The following is a 12,916-nucleotide window of genomic DNA, read 5'->3' as shown; positions in this document are numbered from 1 at the left end:
TACTGTAGATTGAATGAAAGAACAGCTATTTCCGTGTTAAAATGTAATGGGATACATTAGCTCCATTGTTTTTGATGGTAGGCAACTCTGGTAGACCTACATTATGATCAAATAGCCACGGTAGCCTACATGGCCACTGTTAAAACTGTAACTTAAACACAACCTCAGTGTTCACAGTAAACGCACGCTGGAAGTTGCACAGCATTTTCACAATGTTCAAATTTGTGCTCAGCAGACTTGAAATTTGCTCAGTGCCTGAAAAATATTAGAGGAAACATTGTTTGTGAGTATGAGGTGTGTGTGCTAGCTTGTGTGTTTTGTGTGAGAGAGTGTGCATCACCTAGTAGACCGCTAGTGATGGCTGTTAAACAGGTTGATGGCCTGGTAATAGAGGGTCTTAGGGGCCATGACAAATTTCTTTAGCCACCTGAAGTTGTAGAGGTGCTGTTGCGCCTCTACAACTTGATGATTGATTTGGAGTCGTGCGTGGCCACTCAGTCATGGATGAACAGGAAGTACAGGAAGGGGCTGAGCACACACCCCTGGGGGACCCCCATTTTGAGGATCAGCGTAGGAGGTATGGTGCAGGAGACATTTTATAAAACGTGTGTCTTAAATCAGAGGAGCAGGGCAGAGGAAAAGATTAAATCAGTCAACCAGATGGGCTGGAGTCTCAACCAAGGCTGGATGGTTTAATCATCCACCTAATAAACCTTCAGCAATGTTGATGGGAACAAATCCAACACTTCAACACTGAGGTGTTAACCTCAACAAATAGTAGTGTGTTTTCCCCTGCGGTCATATATCATGGTGCATACAGCCATGGCACACTAGATGTATGTCTTTAGCATGTGAGAAAGATTAAGTTGAAATTGCGATGTACGTGATTGGGGAATGAGAGATTGAAACTCCCGGTGGATCGTTAGACTAATAACACGGCCCAAGTTTATAATTTATTGCCTGTGACGTATCTCCTGAATATTTATTAATAGTTTACACGGTGTTCTTTTCCTTTACACCTAAATTGAGGATATAAATTACTACCCAACGCCAGCCAAAACCATAACTGTAGGCTACAGGGTGTTATTGAAAACGGTATCCCTCCGAGACACACTTTTCTGAAAAACAATCCACAGCCCAGCTGTTTTATTTGGATTGAATGCAGCTGAAAGTGCTAACAGCATCCGCCTTGTTAAGTTGTTGCAAAAGGCTGGCATGATATGAAAAGCAAGGTTAGAATGTATTAAAATAAAAAAAATCATGCTTTGTATATCACAAACGAACCACTTAACTGACTGACGGTTTCCCGCTCAACAAATTGTCCACAGCATGGGAGGGCGCTAACTTCCTGCAATGGATATGAATTTAACACACCCTTATTTAAATCAACTGTACTCTATCATTTACCCCAAGCAGCAGAGCGGGCATTGTAGCTGCACAGTGGACTACTGAGTGGATGCAATTAGAACAGAATTAGCTACCTTAAGTAAAACTTTAATATGTCTAATAGAAATGTGAAAGCCTGATTCCAATAGCAGATTTTTGTGGAAATGCTATGGAATTTTAATTGAAAACACATGCTGGGGTTCATAAATGTTTTACCATATTGATCAGTAAAGGCACCTCAGACCAGACCTTATAAGGTTCTACACAACCTCCAGAAATCTCACTCAGTCACTACTCTACCTTGGTAATGTAGTCAGAGGAACTATAAATGCCATGACCACCAGCCCTATGAGTAAACACAGTGTTTATGGTGTAGCAAGGCTTAGACTCTGAAACTCCAATTTGTCTGACCGAAGAGCAGTGGAGGAGGGGGACCCAGATTACAGCAGGAGAGCGAGAGAGGAAGAGGTTAAGAGGGAGAGAGAGCGGCCCAGAAAGAGCCTGCAGACTTCCAACAGAGTAAGAGGGAGCGAGAGAAAGACAGAGAAAGAAAAATAGAGACAATGAGAGAAAGTAGCAAGATAGAGCCTGCAGTCTGTCTTTTAACAGAGAGAGAAAGAATGGTAGCAAGATAAAGAGAGAGAGGATAATGAGCTAAATCACTGAACCATGAGTGCAGTCCCTTATTCTCATCTATTACACACACACACACACACACACACACACACACACAATCACGTCCATATATACAGTACACACATGCACTGACACGTGCATGCACAGGGTACATATAAAATACGTTGCCATGCAGAGAAACAGTAGGTTCCTAGATCAAAGTCCCTCAGATCATTCTATAACACCGATAATGTCAGTCCCACTCAACCTCCGATATGTTCAAATTTTATTTGTCACATACACATGGTTAGCAGATGTTAATGCCAGTGTAGCGAAATGCTTGTGCTTCTAGTTCCGACAATGCAGTAATAACCAACGAGTAATCTAACCTATCAATTCCACAACTACTACCTTATACACACAAGTGTAAAGGGATAAAGAATATGTACATAAAGATATATGAATGAGTGATGGTACAGAACGGCATAGGCAAGATGCAGTAGATGGTATCGAGTACAGTATATACATATGAGATGAGTAATGTAGGGTATATAAACATAAAAGTGGCATAGTTTAAAGTGGCTAGTGATACATGTATTACATAAAGATGGCAAGATGCAGTAGATGATATAGAGTACAGTATATGCATATACATTATATTAAGTGGCATTGTTTAAAGTGGCTAGTGATACATTTTTGATAAATTTCCTTAAATTTCCATTATTAAAGTGGGCTGGAGTTGAGTCAGTATGTTGGCAGCAGCCACTCAATGTTAGTGGTGGCTGTTTAACAGTCTGATGGCCTTGAGATAGAAGCTGTTTTTCAGTCTCTCGGTCGCCAGCTTTGATGCACCTGTACTGACCTCGCCTTCTGGATGATAGCGGAGTGAACAGGCAGTGGCTCGGGTGGTTGTTGTCCTTGATGATCTTTTTGGCCTTCCTGTGACATCGGGTGGTGTAGGTGTTCCTGGAGGGCAGGTAGTTTGCCCCCAGTGATGCGTTGTGCAGACCTCACTACCCTCTGGAGAGCCTTACGGTTGTGGGCGGAGCAGTTGCCGTACCAGGCGGTGATACACCCGACGGATGCTCTCGATTGTGCATCTGTAGAAGTTTGTGAGTGCTTTTGGTGACAAGCCGAATTTCTTCAGCCTACTGAGGTTGAAGAGGCGCTGCTGCGCCTTCTTCACAACGCTGTCTGTGTGGGTGGACCAATTCAGTTTGTCCGTGATGTGTACGCCGAGGAACTTAAAACTTTCCACAATCATCTCCTTTGTTTTTGTTGACGTTGAGTGTGAGGTTATTTTCCTGACACCACACTCCGAGGGCCCTCACCTCCTCCCTGTAGGCCGTCTCGTTGTTGTTGGTAATCAAGCCTACCACTGTTGTGTCGTCCGCAAACTTGATGATTGAGTTGGAGGCGTGCATGGCCACGCAGTCGTGGTGAACAGGGAGTACAGGAGAGGGCTCAGAACGCACCCTTGTGGGGCCCCAGTGTTGAGGATCAGCGGGGTGGAGATGTTGTTACCTACCCTCACCACCTGGGGGGCGGCCCGTCAGGAAGTCCAGTACCCAGTTGCACAGGGCGGGGTCGAGACCCAGGTTCTCGAGCTTGATGACGAGTTTGGAGGATACTATGGTGTTAAATGCTGAGCTGTAGTCGATGAACAGCATTCTCACATAGGCATTCCTCTTGTCCAGATGGGTTAGGGCAGTGTGGTTGCGATTGCGTCGTCTGTGGACCTATTGGGGCGGTAAGCAAATTGGAGTGGGTCTAGGGTGTCGGTAGGGTGGAGGTGATATGGTCCTTGACTAGTCTCTCAAAGCACTTCATGATGACGGAAGTGAGTGCTACGGGGCGGTAGTCGTTTAGCTCAGTTACGTTAGCTTTCTTGGGAACAGGAACAATGGTGGCCCTCTTGAAGCATGTGGGAACAGCAGACTGGGATAAGGATTGATTGAATATGTCCGTAAACACACCAGCCAGCTGGTCTGCACATGCTCTGAGGACGCGGCTGGGGATGCCGTCTGGGCCTGCAGCCTTGTGAGGGTTAACACGTTTAAATGTTTTACTCATGTCGGCTGCAGTGAAGGAGAGTCCGCAGGTTTTGGTAGCGGGCTGTGTCAGTGGCACTGTATTGTCCTCAAAGCGGGCAAAAAAGTTATTTAGCCTGTCTGGGAGCAAGACATCCTAGTCCGTGACGGGGCTGGTTTTCTTTTTGTAGTCTGTGATTGACTGTAGACCCTGCCACATACCTCTTGTGTCTGAGCCGTTGAATTGCAACTCTACTTTGTCTCTATACTGACGCTTAGCTTGTTTGATTGCCTTGCGGAGGGAATAGCTACACTGTTTGTATTCGGTCAGTTTGTGTCATATGCATGTCCATCGGGAGTGTGTTGCTGCTTTTGTGCTGTAGTTTGAAAGCAGGATGTGTTTCATTGTGTGAGCCAACCCACTTGCTGGTACAGTAGTTTCTATCCCCCTACACTGCAGCAGGCAGCATCACAGTTAATAACTGCATGTTTCCAGTCACAACATACCCGGCCTCACTGACACCATGTTGGGTTTGAAAATCAATAACCCCACCGCTAAAAGGCCAGACAATTTGCAAGCATGGGCAGAGCAAATCCATACGCTGCCAGTGTTTTAATGAAGGGAATCTTAACCAAGAGCCAGGGCCACTGTGGCTTTTCATTAGGCTGGGCTACTCCGAGCCAGGGTCCATGGGGGAGAAGGAGAGGGAGAGAGGGCAGGAGGGCTGAGGTTGAGATGGAGGGTGGAGGAATGGAGGGAAGGAATCAGAGGGATATCCCTGGAGATGGAGCGAGAGAGAGAGAAGAAGATTAAAGGACATGCCACTGGAATGGAGGAGAGAGGAGGAGAAGATCAGGGAAGCGAGGGAACAGAAGACGGTGGCTGCAGACAAATGGAAAGAGAGATGGGGAAGATTAACCGCAACATAGAAATGAAAGACTGTGAAAGAGTGTGAGCTCCGTAGCTTGGTGACTACCCCCTGAAAGAAACACAAACACATGGCAGTTAGTTAGTCTGCCTTCATAGCGCCATATCCCTCCGCCTGGCCCATTCCTCCCCATCTCCTCCACTAACTAGGCTGCTCCTGCCTCAGTGTTGTTCTCCTGTAATTGGAGCTGCAAGCCCAAGACGTGCTCAGTGTTCGTCAGGCTGACAGTCAGGGCGGCTTCCATTAAGGTTTAATAAGTGAGTAGGCGAGGAGAGGGTTGCTGTCAGCCCGGTGGGACAGAGAGAGAGACCTGTCCCCCTCCCCTCTCCTCCCTCTTCACCCCTCCCTGCTCCAGCTGCTTTGTCTCCCCCAGCCATTGACACAAAGCAGAGTGGCTCCAAAGGCGACAATCACTAATGGCCTAGGCCTTTCAGAGTGCGATGTGCATCGTCTCACTGTGAGGGGAAAAAAGGAGACACATTGGGTCTGAATGGGAGGAGAATGATGCTGCTCCAGATAGGGCGGATGCATTTCAATGGTGGTTCAGTATCATTACCAGGAAAGGGCAACCCTCCTCGCCGTATTCTCTAGTTGAGGTGTGGGAACACAGACGCTCATCACAACCTCTCCCCACACCGAAACGACAGCGTATTATTGCACCGTACAGAATTGAATCTGATGTTCCATAGTGAACCCCGGACGTGCATTTTCAGGGAGAAATGTGAAAGGGAAAAGGGAATGGGAACTCCTCCGTGTAAGTGAAGTATGAACATTTCCAGATGTGGATGAAATTATGGTCCAAAGTTGTTAGAGAGCCATCAAGGCTTGTGGTTTTTAGGAATTACCAAACCCATGAACCAATTCATTACCTCATTGGTTTAGGAATAAAACAGGCCGCAGTAAATAAATATGACAGCAGTGCCATATCCTGTCATTATTTCCACTGTCGCTCTCTGCTGCCTGGCTGCCACTGAACATCATCATTTAGGAGCACAGTACTTTCCAGAGTAATGTAATAGATACTGGCAGTGAATCCAAGTTGAATATTGGTCCGAAAAGAGAAAATAAATAGTGTTTGAATCAGGGATATTTTTAGGCTGGCCTGGTGATGATGGATCAGGGATATGTTTAGAGAGAGATAAATGAGTGTTTAGCAGAAAACACAAGCACAATGAGAAGGACTATGCTTAGCCAGCAGAATGATGAGCTCTCTATGTGACAGATAGAGGGAAGTAAAAGGGAAAGAAAGAAAAGGGAAAATCAGTCACGTTAATATGAAACCAAAAACCCATACAGGTACTTTGTGGATATCCACTCTATAGTTGAAGATGCAATAGACACACAACACATATTTCACTCACTGTAACTATGGTACCCAGCGATCCGCCATGTATTTCCGAGGTCTATTAAATAAGTGATCAAACACTAATAAGAGTATAAAAGGACCTAGATTGACCAAGATGGCAACTTGATTAGCACTAAATCCTTTTCACTGTGGCCTTTCAATTCGCACCTTCTATTGTTATGGTTTTTAATGTAGGCCGTCCCCATTCTCTGCCTGTCAACGCATGGAGAACAATACTGTGTCTCGCCAAGCCCCAAAACCCACTAATTAGCTACTAGCTAGTTTCTCCTACCTGCTCCTAATTATTGCCATTTGTCTCCATTACAATAAATGTATCAGATGATAAAGGTATGTTTGTTTAAAGCAGACCTCTGCTCCCTGCATTCTGGCATGTTCTTTCTCTGCTTTCTTTGCGGGGTGAATAAGTGGCTCCCAACATCCATTAATGACATCCATCTATTTCCTGTGGGGCCTTATCTTATCTCCCTGACACACCCATCACCATCCCTTTGCTGTTCTAGTAATTTAAGAAACATTTACTGTTTGTCTGGGGCCTCTATTGCAGTAGTTTGCTGAAGGCCTCTTTTCTCTTTCTTCATCCCTCTCTCCTCTCTCTCTATCCCTCTCCCTCTCTCTCGCTCTTGTTCTTCCTCTCTGTCTCTCTCTCTCTCCCTCTGTCTTTCTCACTCTTCCACTCTCTCTCTCTCTCTCTCTCTCTTCTCATCACTCACTCACTCACTCACTCAACTCACTCACTCACTCACTCCACTCAGTCACTCACTCACTCACTCACTCACTCACTCACTCACTCACTCACTCACTCACCTCACTCTGTCTCTCTTGCTCTCCCTCTCTGTCTTTCTCTCGCTCACGCTTTCATATTTTCCCTCATTTCCTCCTCTGGCTGGGAGTAAGCTCTTTGTTTTCTATTGGTATTGTCCCTGGTGCTTGCACTGCAAAGAACACGTTTTCTCCTGACATTTTCTTAATTGATCCATGGCAGCAGCTTTGTGCTCTGCTGTTTTTCCACTGCTTTAGTAATTCTATATTCTGTTCTCCAGAGGAGCTTCTCTCAAGTTCTTTGCAGGGAAAAGCATATTGTCGTAGTCCTCTTTCAGATTTGATTGTATTTTTAAAACATTTCTCATGCCGTTAGAAGAAAATAACTTTGTGAAGTTCATGTGTTAATACAGTATGCAACTTAAATCAACTCACTCTAACCGGTCGCTGCAGCTGTACATAGTCCATCTGTAAACAGCCCACCCAATTTACCTACCTCATCCCCTTACTGTTTTTATTTATTTACTTTTCTGCTCTTATATACACCAGTATCTCTACTTGCACATGATCATCTGATGATTTATCACTCCAGTGTTAATCTGCTAAATTGTAATTATTCGCTCCTATGGCCTATTTATTGCCTACCTCCTCATGCCTTTTGCACACAATGTATATAGACTCATTTTTTATTTAGATTTTTTTCCTACTGTGTTATTGACTTGTTTATTGTTTACTCCATATGTAACTCTGTGTTGTTGTCTGTTCACACTGCTATGCTTTATCTTGGCCAGGTCGCAGTCGTAAATGAGAACTTGTTCTCAACTAGCCTACCTGGTTAAATAAAGGTGAAATAAAAAATAAATAAAATAAAAAATTACTCACTATTAAAGGGATAGTTCAATGAAGCCCTTTATCCACTTCTCAGAGTCCAGGACTATCCCTTTAATTCCGGAATGTACAGGCATCTTCTGCTGCAAAGTAAATGTTCTGCAACGCTTCGGGGTTGGGAGATATTCTCAATCAGGAAGACAGTTATTACAGCCATTAAAATCACCATCCACTTTAGGTAATGAACACAATTAGCCGTTACACCAATAGCATATCTTCGCAGAAGAGCATTCCTCCCCACCCACTGAGGCACAGGGAAATAGGCCACTTTCTCAAGCTGTAATCTCCCACTTTACTAAGGCCAGAGCTGAGATGATGTTAACTGTGCTCTGTCTACAGACTTTAGAACCCTGATGAAGGCTAAATGCAGAAATGTATTGTTGTTTTATAATGTATTTTTCTCTTCAACATCATTGTTCCCCAGGAGTGTCTGAACCCTCTTTCACATATCCACCGTATCCACTGACTCATTGACAGCCTTTTCTGTTCATCTGTCTGTCTTTCTCTTTGTCTGTAGGTCTCCTGCAGGAGTCTTTCATTGACGAGCCAGATGGTCTGGTGTCAGTCAACCTGCTGGTTGTGTCTGCAGTTTCAGCTTTCGCCACGGGGGCGGTGCTGTCGGGCTTGGCTGTCTGCTGGATCATGAGTCATCGCCACCGCACACGAGGGGCAGGAGCCAACAGGAGCCGTAAAGGGGACAAGGAGCAGAACATGCTGGGTCAGGGCCGGAGCGGCTCAGTGATGAGCGTGACACGTACCAGCGGCAGCGAGAGACCCCGGTCACATTCTCAGGCAGACAACCCGTTTGTAATGCCCAACGGCTGGCCTAAAGGAGAGATGGATCCAGGCCTACCTACTCCAGAACAGACCCCCCTGCAGCAGAAACGGCCTCCACCCAGCATGAGAGATGTAGACTGGGACCAGAGTCAGACCTTCCTCACTTCAGTGGGCATGCCCTGCCCAGCCAACTCCGTCATCTACCTGAGCTCCAAGTTCCTGCAGGAGAGAGGTGGCAGGCACGAGGGCCCAGGGGATGTGGGGCCCCCCAACACGGAGCGAACACGTTACCTGGTCCTGGCCAGCAACCGGGAGCCCCATGGGGGACAACCCAGGACCACCCTGAGGAACTCTGCAGGTGAATACAACTACCCAGCCACGCCACAGGACTCCCCAGACCGCAGGAGGGTGGTCTCAGCCCCCAGCACCCAGATGGACTTTGGGGAGCCTCCCCGCTGGACTCACGAGGGACTCAACTATAACAGCAATAACGGAGCGCCCTACCCCTCCCAGCGCCCTGGCCTGATCCGGGCCAACCACCACGGCCTTGCCGACTTCAGTCACCTAATGGGAAAGAGCGTGGGCGAGCCCACCCCTAGTGGCCAGTGAGGAGAAGAGCGCAATGAACCCCCCTCTCTGAAACCCATTTCCCCTCAGCAACTGGAATACCCCTCAGACTCACTCTCCCTTCCCGAATCCTGCCCTGTCTGTCCTCTCTCACTGTCATTCAATGTTCTGACATCCCCCGGCGTGAAGCCTGACTGACTAACTGACTGAAGAGACTGGGTCTCCAGAAGCCAGCAGTTTAGAGAGAGAAAGAGAGAGAGAGAGTTAAAGAGATGAGGTTATTCTCCTCATGGCTGCAGCTCTGCTATCACCCTGAGAGGTGCACCCCTCTGCTCCGTACGTGGTTTAACCCACAGAGCATGGACTGGACACCATAAAACCAACCTCAAGGACTAGGAAGGGGTGCAAGGGAAAGGACATTTTGTGAAAAAGGAAAAACAAAAAGAAATGAGAACCGCTTCACTGATAATTTAGTTCAGTTCCAGTTGTGAAAGGTCTCATTCTACTATCTTGTGCTCTGCAAGTCTTTGGGTGTGACATTTTTATTTCTGCTTTGCTTTTGTGCCAGCATCCAGCAGACAACCATGTGCTTTTCCTTGTTTTTTTTCTGGCCACCTCTATCAGTCAGCTCTATCAGTGAGCTCTATCAGTCAGCTCTATCAGTCAGCTTGTGTTTGATAGATATTAGCAATGCCAGGTGGCACTGGATCATGCAGTATGGGAAAGGGTTCCTGTCTTAATGTGGGCATACAACACACTGGATCTTTATTGGAATATGCTTGATAATGATGTCAACGATCCATCCCATTGTGTTAACAATCATGGAAAAACCACACATTTCTAGTGTGTTTCTAAAGCTCTATTATGTGTTTATAATCAGACCTTGTAACGGTTTCCTCCCCCTGTCTGCAGCCCAGACCTAGCAACAACAGCACTGGACTTGAACATGTTAAGGTGGAGGGGACAAAAACCAGCAGGGAGGAGATAAGAGAGGATGGTACCTTAATATCTCTGTGTTTCCTTGGAGAAGTTGAGGGAACAGCGAAAGACAGTCAGAGGGCACAGTGGTATAAGACAACCTTGTCCCTCCCACTCCCTTCCTCCTTCTCTGTCTGTCTCTCCCTGGATCTATGTGACCTGACCTGAGGCCTGGGCTACCCGGCAGGCCAGCGGACAGGAGAGAAGAGCACATAGCCCATTTAGGGGAATGTGAGCCTGGCTGTGGGAGTTAGCGGGCCCAGGGCCCTGCCACTGGGGAGCTCCATTCAGGCTCCTCTCCCTGACACTGAGCCTCTTTGTGCCCCGGAGCAGGAGGAGATGGCTGCAACAAATAGCCGTTAAGAGTCAGGGCCGGGGGGGCGAACCCAGTGCCCCAGCCCAGCGGAATATCAATGAGGACAGCAGTGCCCCCCTGCCCATCCCTCCGGCCCCCCTCACAGACACTGGCACCGTTTGGGACTGGGGCTGGGACCAGTCAGGGTGGTAGGCCAGGGATGGGCCGATAGGGCTGGGGCTAGGAGACTGGCATCATTCAGACTYCTATCACTTCTATATCCCTGCCTTTCAGCATCTATACACAAGGGACACTGGCTCAACAAAGCAAAGTAGAACTGTTTGGGCGTGGATTGTCTCCCTCCACTCTCTCTCTCTCTGTTTGATGTTCTCCTTTTGTCCGCCTCTCTGCTCACTCCCCTGTCTGTAGATCCGGTGGCTCGTGTTTTTTCATCCGTGTCATGACTTGTGTGTGTGGATGCTGCTCTGTTTCAGGCTACAGCGGAAGTTGTCCATAATCTCCTTGTTCTCCCTCTAGTTCTCTGGCCTGGTAGCCATTATCTGAGTGATTTCTGCCGCAATCCCCCAACATTCACAAATCAGTGTTAACTGCACCCTCACCCTGAGCGCTCGTCGGCAACACGCATGGGAGCGCATAGACTGGCTTCATTAGTGGGTCTGTGGGCTGGGAGGAGCAGAGAAGGAGAGCTAGAGAGAGATGGAGCTGGAGGGGCATGGGAGGAGCAGAGGCTGGGCTGATCTGGGTAGGACTGGCAGAGAGTGGTGTTAGAGAAACACACAACAGAGCCAGAGAGCACAAACATAAATCTTAGCAGGGCTTCAATACAAAGCTATGGCTACATTCAGAGCTGCTCTGAAACAGGGGGAGCAGATAGAGGGGAGGCCTGGCCTTGTATAGAAAGCCAGCTGTGTGGTGGGCTGAGGAGAGGAGCCAGGTTGGACGGTGGATTTGTTTGTCTTAATGTGTAAAGGGCTAAACCACTGAGGTAGAATACTAAAAGAGATTCATGGAGTGTAAACACATGATCTAGCTGGGTAAAAATGCCCACTCATGGCTGAGTCCAGGGAGACAAAGCAACAACTGAATGAGTGTGTATGCATGTGTGCGTTCATGTGAGTGTGTTGGTTTTTGTGTACTTGAAGTATATTAGTAGTGAGTGTTGCCATGAATGAGTAAAGTAGTCGGGTGGGTTGGGGAGTATATTGAAATAGCACATTCCATACTGTAGTAGACAAAACCACTCCTCCACATTGTCGTCGTCCTCCTCCTCCTATCTCCATTATAGCCCTGAGAGGAGTATTGGTTGAGAACATGGGGCCTTGAAGCAGTAGTGGCCCCCTGGTGCCCCCTCTTGTCTCCTCTCTTTCTCCCAGCCAGTGGTGTCCCCTAAGTGCAGTGAGTGAATGAGGCCTACTCTGCCTGCCCAGCCAGGCGTGCTCCAGCTCCCTCTCTTACACTGTTTCACTAAACATGCTTGATTAGGCAAAGTACATCCCAGCCCCTAATGGCGTGATGAGCCCCTGAGAAGATTACTACAGACACATCAAGAGGGTGACGAGCACCCACTCTCCTCTGCAGCTATCCCCCCATACACACACAATCACACAGTTAAACACACATAAACATACATACACTCAGACACACACACTGCTCCCTAATCAAATTCAGGATGCAATTGAATTACGATCCGCTGTTATCCCCAGGCCAGGGAGGAGGGAGGCCAAACTTGTGGCTCAGACCCAGGGATTTGCTCGTTGGAAGAGACACACATGATTATCTTAGTCCACCATGACTAAACAGTTAAGGAATCTGTGGTTCCCCATAATACAACCCTTCAGGTTTGCACACAGACAGACAAACAGACACATACACACAATCAGCCTTTCCCTCTCTATATGTTGTATTAGCAGCTACAATCAAACAGAGGTAGTTTTAAATGTGTCAACACCAGAATGAGAAATCTGGGTAATTTACTGTGAAGCGCTCAAAAATCATTGTTCTTTTGAAATCAGTTTTTAAATGTTTTAACCCTTTATCTACATTTGCAATCCGCTGATGCAGTAAATTGCTTTCTTTGGCAGCCATTACTTTCTGCTGGACATGATATGTAGCTCACAGAGTGTTCCTCTCTCTCCCCCCACCCCCACCACCCACCCCCAACCCACATGACCTGATCTGTGTGTATAAATATCATGGACTGTGTGTGTCCCTGAGACCATGCCATTGTTTGTTGTTGGCTTGTTTTCCTGAGTAACCCAGTGATTTAGCTAATGCCCCCCAGCCAGAAACTGCCAATGCCAGGATG

At 47.1% G+C, this 12,916-nt stretch overlaps 1 protein-coding gene across 1 annotated transcript in view; it reads left to right on the top strand.

The window, feature by feature from the left end:
* The window catches only part of sema6bb (sema domain, transmembrane domain (TM), and cytoplasmic domain, (semaphorin) 6Bb), a 148,076-nt gene extending 135,589 nt beyond the window's left edge, over positions 1 to 12,487 (top strand). Inside the window, 1 exon segment of the mRNA XM_070447698.1 lies at positions 8,491 to 12,487. Coding sequence (XP_070303799.1) covers positions 8,491 to 9,359 — 869 coding nt within the window. The 3' untranslated portion in view covers positions 9,360 to 12,487.
* The last annotated feature ends 429 nt before the right edge of the window (positions 12,488 to 12,916 follow it).

This window comes from Salvelinus sp. IW2-2015, linkage group LG16, assembly GCF_002910315.2.
Source record: "Salvelinus sp. IW2-2015 linkage group LG16, ASM291031v2, whole genome shotgun sequence".
NCBI classification, from domain to species: Eukaryota; Metazoa; Chordata; class Actinopteri; order Salmoniformes; family Salmonidae; genus Salvelinus; species Salvelinus sp. IW2-2015.
Note: the sequence above shows the minus strand (reverse complement) of the source record. Positions and strands in the feature narration are given on the sequence as shown.